Raw genomic sequence first — 8,637 nt, 5'->3', positions numbered from 1 at the left:
GATATAAAAAGGTGGTATTTTCCCTTCTAGACCGTTCGCGATGTAGGTAGACTAAAAGGGATACAGGCAAAATATTACACTAGTCATTTTGCGTTCTAGACCGTCCGCGACTATAACCAAATTTTTCTTTCGTAAATAACTTAAATAAAATTGTAGTCTAACCAAAGGTATTTTGAATACCCTGTGCTATGCTGTATATATTAATAATTCCATAAAGTTCATTCGGTATTATACCTTTGTATAATGTTTGTTTTGATTTTCTTAAAATGTAATTGTATAATATTTAATTGGGGTTGTAGGATAATGTTATTTGATGGTTAGTGTTATGTTCCAAGGCGCTTTTAACTTTGTACCATATGTGGCACAAAAATAATTAAATCAATAATAATAAAGAACACGATCCGCTATAATCAATATGAAAGAAAAACGAGCATTATTGTGATATAAATAATATTAGATAAAATTTGTTTTGCCAAAGAAATCTGACAGGAATCAGAATAATAGTGCCTTGTATTTCGTAAGTCAATAGCCAAAGTGTCTATGTAACGTCGCAGTCGATCGAATTACAAGATATTTTGGGTAAGCTACCAAAAAACACCACTCTTTGACACCAGGCCGCATAGCCAACATGCCAATCGCTTACGCTTCGTAGCGATCGAAGTCGCACTAATATGAAAGAGTGATAGAGAGACACAAAGCGTTTCGTTGTCGAAGCGATAGCGATTGTCAACTTGGCTAGGCTGGCTGGTGTTGTAGGAAAGTTAAAATAGGTTGAAGGTGCCAACCATTGGAATGGTGCGGACAATACGGTAGTTAACCCGCATTATGCTTATATTCTAATTGAAAATACCTTATTTATTTTCGCCTTAGCTCGTTGACTGCGGAAGTTATGTTTTTAAAAAGTCTTAAGGCGCAAAAAAGGTGAACGTATTGACATACAGTCTTCTCCAATTCTGTAGGCTTAGCCTTAGGCACTTATTGCTATTAATTTAATTGCATTGTACTAAGTAATGTAATGTACAGCTTAACATTTTTAGTGCAATGAAATATGTATACTTCCATTAAACTAGTTAATTTCTGTGAGTCATTAAAACCTCTTAGAAATATTTGCGATGTTTTATTTCAATATCAAGGGCAATTCAATATGAATAATAAAAAAGTTCACAATACTGTAATTTTAATAAAGATCTATGCATTTATTTAAAAAAATGACTAAAGAGTTTCAAGTGGAACAAACAAGGGGATGCAATGAATAGGTTCATAAATACTATAATTAAATTATAATATAAATACAACTATTTCTGACAGCGACATGCTACTTTTCCTAAAGAATTGGCTAGAATGTTAACGTCGTCGATGCGATAACAGTTAAAATTTGTTAATGTCTATAACATAACGGATTTTGACTTTAAAGAACACTGAGAAACGATATTCAAAATAGAACTTTTCATTAGATTATCAGCTTATATGTATGAGGTAACTTGATAAAAAATCACCATCATTATGACACCGATTCCACCGGCGGAGAAAAGCTATTTGCAGTTTTCTTGCACATAAATCGTACATATGGAATATGGAAGGAAATTATGTACGAAACTTTTTTCTAAACTAAAACAACCAGCTTATTGTCACTCGCTAATTGTCGGCGGCTCGCTAATTTTATGTCAACACGAAATCCCATAAATAGAAGCGACAAGTCAGTTATATGACGCACATTCATGTTTATTATTATGGGATTTCGTGATGTCATAAAATTATTATACATATTAACCAGTTCAAGGTTTTGATAAGAAAAACTGGTTCGAACCGGATAAATTATTTTTATAGAAATTGAACTGAATAGTTTTCAAGTTCTAGTTTAGTTTTACTAGGTGCATTTTTAAAGATGTTTTGAAGTTCGTTTTTCAGCTTCTGTAGTTTACAAGTCACAATTTTAAAATGGTTATATACGATCACAATCACGATGTTATTGCACTACCTTGCCATTTAGATCGCAATTTAGGAAGCAGAAGTTTAAACAATTGTTGGTATATATAATCTTTGTGACAAATGATAATAAATTGTATGCTATCACAGAGTATTTATTGTATAATGAATGTATTTACTTAATCTCAAGCTACAATTTCAATTGCACACAGAAACTTAAGTCGTTAACATAATTATAGTTTCATTAATGCTTAAATTTAGATGTCAAGTTGGGCCAAAAATAATATCAAGAAATTATACCTACGGTTTATTGTGAGTAGTATTTGTAGTCAGTATGATTTCGATGCGACTAGTATGATCAAAACAATATTAATAAAATTAAATATAGTCAATAAAATTAAATAACGTTTAGTTCTGCTTCCCTCGTCGCCAACTAATAACCGCCTCCCCGTTTTCCTCGTCGCCATTTAAATAGGCGTGTGACGTCACGCGGAGGGTGCGGGCGGCGCGGGCGCGTCGTCGGGTTTGCTCTCGAGGGAGAATGGCGGGATGCGGCAGTCGAACGTGTAGCCGTCCTCGCGCTCCATGCGGAACGTTCCCCTGCACGAAAAAAAACAATATTGAGTCGAGGCAGCTGTACCGTTATGCTAATAAATAAATATTATAGGACAATTTTACACAAATCGACCTAGTCCCACGGTAACCTCAATAAGGCTTGTGTTGTGGGTATTATTAGACGACGATATATACAGGGTGATTCAGGAGACGTGAGCAGGACTAACACTGCGCATATCGTTAATTATAAGCAACTGTTTCGTATCAGTATTAGTGAGGTTAACGTTAATTTTCTAGTCGTGTTGAAAAAAAAAAAGTTATTAATTTTTTTACGACATGCATGGTCACCCTAAAATTATAATACTAAACTACATGTAAACTACCGATATTCTGTGTCAAATTGAATGTCATTATCATTACTGTCATCACGGTCTGGTTACTTTTGAAAACTCGTATCTCACTCAAGTTTGACAGTTTCTTTTCTTCGTAATCAAAATGCCATTACGGTTATAGAGGTTTTATGTTTATTAATTAGGTCCTGTAGGGTGACCATGGTTGTTGAGAATTAAATTTGCCCTCACCAAAAAGTTAAAAAATAGGAAAAAGTGTGGTTGTTTCTCCTAAATGCGACGGTGATCGATCAATTATCAGTTACTGAGTGTGCAGGATTAGTCCTGCTCACGTCTCATGAATCATCCTGTATAATTATATATAAATACTCCGGGGTGAGAGCCTGGTGACCTGTAATACAGGTATATGCCTAGTTCAGACTCCAGTCTCTCACAAAAGATCACAACGTCATCTCTTATTTTAATTTTTGTTATCATACTGTGAAATTGTTACAAATCCTTTGTGAGCTGATAAATAAACATTTTTACTATTTTTTTTTTATACATAGTAAACATCCATAACTCGGGAACAAATATTTGTGGTAAACACACAAATAAATGCCCTTACCGGGATTCGAACCCGAGACCTCCTGCTTCGTAGGCAGGGTCACTACCGACTAGGCTAGGAGACCGTTAAATCTTTATAGGGTCCCACTGATTAACAGTCCGCCGGACGGTATCGGCCTGTCAGTTGTTCGGAACTGTCAATATTTTGTTCTAACTGACAGGCCGATACCGTCCGGCGGACTGTTAATCAGTGGGCCCCTTACACCCAGCTGCAAACGCGACAGTGCAAGTCCAGCGGTATGTCCAACGTACCACATGTGTCCCGAGGGCGCCTGCAGGCTCACGTGGCTGGAGTACTGGAAGGCGGGCGAGTGCCGGGCCAGCACGGGCTCCTGGCCGACCACGCCGCGGCCCCGCACGGTCTCGAGGGTGCCGGAGAGGGAGAAGATGCGCCAGTGCCGCTCGCGCAGTTGGACTGCCGCTGCGCCGAGGTTTTCTAGTCGGATGCAGTACCGCCACTGAACAAAGATTTATAGATTATTGTTGATGTTTTAGACGAAACTCATTTGATATGGAGGATAAATACACTTAATTAACTGCTGACGAGCCAGTGACTACTTACCCAGCAGACGGCACAGTTCTGGCTGACGCGGCTGCCCATGTAGAACGGTATGACGGTGACACGCACGCCCTCCGTGGTCTCGCGGTGGACGTCGCTGACGAGCCAGTGACTACTTACCCAGTAGACGGCGCAGTTCTGGCTCTCGCGGCTGCCCATGTAGAACGGTATTACGGTGACACGCACGCCCTCCGTGGTCTCGCAGTGGACGTCGCTGACGAGCCAGTGACTACTTACCCAGTAGACGGCGCAATTCTGGCTCTCGCGGCTACCCATGTAGAACGGTATTACGGTGACACGCACGCCCTCCGTGGTCTCGCAGTGGACGTCGCTGACGAGCCAGTGACTACTTACCCAGTAGACGGCGCAATTCTGGCTCTCGCGGCTACCCATGTAGAACGGTATGACGGTGACACGCACGCCCTCAGTGGTCTCGCGGTGCACGTCACTCAGTTCGAGCCATGGGTGGTTCTTCTTCTGCCACGCGCGGAGCGTCTCCTGCGCTATGAAGGGTGGGTCTGCGAACAATGAATATTAAATAAGTATACTCTTCTTCTTCTTCTCAGCATATTTGCGTCCACTGCTAAACATATGCCTCTTTCATGGATTTCCATGTTGTTCTGTATGCGGCGGTTCTATGCCAGGTCGGCCCTGCCGTCTTTCTAATGTCGTCCGACCATCTGGCTCGTGGTTTTCCGTCCCTCCGACTTCCCAGTCGAGGTCTCCAGAACAGTACTCGCTGGCCCCATCGGTCGTCATCCCTGCGGCAGATATGGCCGGCCCATTCCCACTTCAGTTGCGCAATTCTTTTGGCGATGTCGGTAACTCTCGTGCGTTGGCGAATGTCCTCATTCCGAATTCTGTCTCGCAGGGAGATCCCGAGCATCGCGCGCTCCATGGCTCTCTGTGCCACTTTTAGCTGGCGCACCCTTCCGACGGTCAACGTCCATGTCTCGCATGCGTAAGTCATCACTGGGAGGACGCATTGGTTGTAGACCCTGGTTTTCAGGGACTGTGGGATTTTGGACTTGAAAACATCGCCTAGCTTTCCAAATGCGCCCCAACCCAATTGAATGCGCCTACTAATTTCGGCATCCAAGGGGTTACCGTCAAGCGTTATTTTCTGGCCCAAATATACGTAATCGCTTACTCTCTCCATCGTTTTGCCTTCCAATGAAATGGTTGCCTTTTCAGCGGTGCTCATCCACTTTGTTTTCTCCATATTCATTTTTAGACCAACTCGCATCGATGCCTGGCTTAGATCATTGAGCATGTGTTCGAGATCTTCAGGTGTCTCTGCGAGTAAAACAATGTCGTCAGCAAAGCGTAGGTGGTTTAAGTACTCTCCATCTATCTTGATACCTCTGCCGTCCCAGTTACAGTGTTTAAATACATCTTCTAGTGCATTTGTGAAAAGTTTTGGAGATATTACGTCACCTTGACGCACTCCTCTTCCGAGTGGTATTGAGGTTTTGGAGCCTTGAATTTGCACTGTCATTGTCGCTGAGCGGTAAAGGTTTTTCAACAGCTGGATGTATCTGTAGTCTATTCGGCAACGTTTTAAGGAGTCAAAAACTGCCCAATGCTCCACCGTATCGAGTATACTAATAGAAATAAGTATACTAATAGAAGGAAATGGAAACAAAGAGCCCTTTATAAGGACATTCATTTGTGCCATGTTGGATACAAGTGATATCCTAATGTCTCCAATGCCCCCAACAGATCGTAAAAGCATTTAAAGACCGCATTAAGCATTTAACCGTTCACAGCGATTTTTGGTTGAACAGGAACTAATGTAAATGCGTCTTCCTAACAATAGTACAGTCTAGTATCAAGTCTAGGCAGCCCTAAAATCGTAGGATGAATCACATGATGATTGGCCTAAGGGTACTGCCTCCCTCATGGTCTAGAAATGGTAAAGGTAAGCCTCGGGTGTCTACACTTACCCTTGTCCGGATTGTGCATGAGGAACTTGTCGAACAGCTCATGCTGCAGTGGAACGCGCTCCACGGACGAGTAGGGCATGATGTCGTCATGCGCCACGTAGTCCAGCCCCGGGATGGCGTATAGGCTGCGAGACGACTCCTGATTGCCTAGGAACGTCACTGCCTCTGTTTGAGCTCGCTGCAAAAAGTTTCATGTCAGTTGTTTGTAAGTAATCTATTACAATATAATTATGACTTTTATTAACAAATTATGATACCCCTGGTGATTCCAGAATTACTGATACCCCTGATGGAGATATCATTTAAATAGAAACACAGTACCATCGCCCAGCGCCCCCACTGTTAACTGTACATCAGTGGACCTTATGCCTTTTGTAATAAGGTCCACCAATGTACAGTTAGGAGTGTTGCTGTTTGTATGTGATACATAGTGAAATCAAACCATCTTCATCATCATCTTTGACCCATAGAAAAAGACATCCCTCTACTCATATTTGTGTTCAAACTAATCAGTTCATTACTACATTTACCCTGTCAGAATAATCATGTACAATAACTGTATAGTTACAAAAATGCAATGTAGATTGTTAGATGTCTCAGTTGTCATTGGCAAAAATGAAAAATTTGTACTGTCAAATAAGGGTAGCTGTGGTTGACTGGTTGTCCACCAAATCATTTTCAATTACAGAATGTGATGTATGTATGCTGAAGCAAAAGGAAAACCAATCTACATCTTGGAGAAAAAAAAAACAAAATAGATTTTCAATCTTGTTTTTTTAGGGTTCCATACCCAAAGGGTAAAAATATTATTTTACTTGTAGTTCTAAATACTGCTTAGAAAGCAGGGACCGCTACCGGTATAACTAATAATCAAAACAACACATACCTTTCGCAATATTTCTCTGATATTCTAGAATGATATTTAGGTAAGGACAATGATTTATCAGATTAGTTAATAGAAATGCAAAAATATACATAAACAACCGATATACCGAAATTGAATACCGGTTAATTTGTATGAAACAAATACCGGTATTCGGTCCCTGTTAGAAAGTCATACAATTCATCAATAACTAGAACTTAGTTCAATAGTTAGATCTTGAAAATAACCCAATCAAAAGCACATCAAAGCAGGACAACATTAACAAAAATATCAGTAAAAAAACTGTTAAACTGCATATACACAACAGTAAGCACTTTGGTTAACAATTGTTATTCAAACATTAATAATAATCCACTTTTGATTGGTACCTTTTTCTTCCACTCAGGTCTCATGTCGTAGGTTGTTTGCACAGCCAAAAATTAACATTTTAATATTACAATTTAAGCCAAACACAAATATATTGTATTCCCATAGACACACCTTGATTTTTATGATGATATGAAAAACAATATACATGTCTATTACACTTACACCTATATAAATATCAGATAAATTTTAAGAGATTTCAGAATAGAAACAAAATACAAATAAGCTAATAACTAGTAATGGAATTACTTTGAAAAAGCAAATATTACAATTTGTTCCATATTAAGTTCAAAGGCATAAAAGACTATGGTACTAGCTGTAAAAATGATGAACTATAGCCACTTATCCTTTTTCCGAGCTCTGATTAGGGATCATCCATTAATTACGTCACACGAATTTCTAGGTTTTTTTTAACCCTCCCCCCCTCCTTGTCACACTGGGTCACATTTTGCAAACCCCTCCCCCCCTGGTGTGACGTCACATTTTAGGCAATTTTGTTTTCAACGAAATCGACAATATTAACTCGGCATTATTTTTTTCATATAAAAATATTTTGATATATAAATATTAGTAATTTTATAACACAAAGATAATTACATCCAAAATCTCATTATTTAACTGTACACTGTGAATAATAAAATATAAATTAATTTTCGGTTACTGATGAAGTTAAAGTGACATCACAATGTTTGTGACTCCCCCCTCCCCCATGTCCCAACATGTCACATTTTCTTGACCCCTCCCTCCCCCTAAACGTGTGACGTAATTAATGGATGACCCCATTATGAAAACAAGAGTTGAGATTTTTCTTTTTCAAAGTAGGGATGATGCTAATGATACCAATGTGGGGACTTGATTGAACAGAACGGCAACCAGTACAAGCCATGCTTAATAATATAGATACAATTTGTAAACACTTACTATGTAAGGTGCATCCCTTGTATCTATCAGCACCTGGTAAAAGGTGTGAGTCCTGCCTTTGACCTCTTTGCCTACGTTAGAGAGCGTATCCCCGGTGGCTTCTCCTGTGCCCGTGGTCTCAGGATTCTCCTTCTTATTGGATGCATCTCTATCGTACACTCTCGCCAGCCAAGGGAACAGAATCACTCCTCTATACCCGAAAACCTTATGTAGAATTAACTGCCCGGTGTCATATTTGCCAGAAGTCTTCGGAGCTTCGAGTTTTCCGACTTCAGCCAATCTAAAAATTTAAATTAAGAGGTTATGTACGTAATCTTTTGATGCACACAAATGAGAAGTTACAAGGCTTACCTAGTGTAATGAACTACTTGGTTAACTAAAATTCTAGAAATGGTTAATCTTAATGGATTTGTTGGCACAAATCTCAATAATATCTCCATTTTATCATTGTAACTAGTTATTTTTTTCGTGTTATCGAGATGTTTTTGTTTGACAAATAGCTGACGGAAATAAGCCAATGTTGCC

General features: G+C 39.6%; 1 protein-coding gene across 1 annotated transcript; it reads right to left on the bottom strand.

Moving 5' to 3' along the window:
- Positions 1–1,160: 1,160 nt before the first annotated feature.
- LOC134800074 (polymerase delta-interacting protein 2) lies at positions 1,161–8,632 on the bottom strand. The gene is made up of 6 exons (XM_063772540.1): positions 8,464–8,632; positions 8,113–8,392; positions 5,943–6,120; positions 4,351–4,514; positions 3,690–3,895; positions 1,161–2,526 (listed from the first exon to the last, which is right to left on the bottom strand). Exons 1-6 carry the CDS (start codon positions 8,550–8,552, stop codon positions 2,412–2,414), a joined length of 1,032 nt encoding a protein of 343 aa, XP_063628610.1. The 5' UTR covers positions 8,553–8,632; the 3' UTR covers positions 1,161–2,411.
- Between the last annotated feature and the right edge of the window lie 5 nt (positions 8,633–8,637).

Source organism: Cydia splendana, chromosome 19, assembly GCF_910591565.1.
Source record: "Cydia splendana chromosome 19, ilCydSple1.2, whole genome shotgun sequence".
NCBI lineage: Eukaryota > Metazoa > Arthropoda > Insecta > Lepidoptera > Tortricidae > Cydia > Cydia splendana.
The sequence above is the reverse complement of the archived record's forward strand: the minus strand, read 5'-3'. Positions and strand labels throughout refer to the sequence as shown.

Excerpts from the sequence above, each read along its gene's own strand:
- LOC134800074 (XM_063772540.1), bottom strand. The coding sequence starts at position 8,552 with ATGGAGATATTATTGAGATTTGTGCCAACAAATCCATTAAGATTAACC. Across the intron at positions 6,121-8,112 it reads CAAGGGATGCACCTTACATA|CGAGCTCAAACAGAGGCAGT; the intron begins GTAAGTGTTTAC and ends AACTTTTTGCAG. Across the intron at positions 4,515-5,942 it reads CATGCACAATCCGGACAAGG|ACCCACCCTTCATAGCGCAG; the intron begins GTAAGTGTAGAC and ends CATTGTTCGCAG.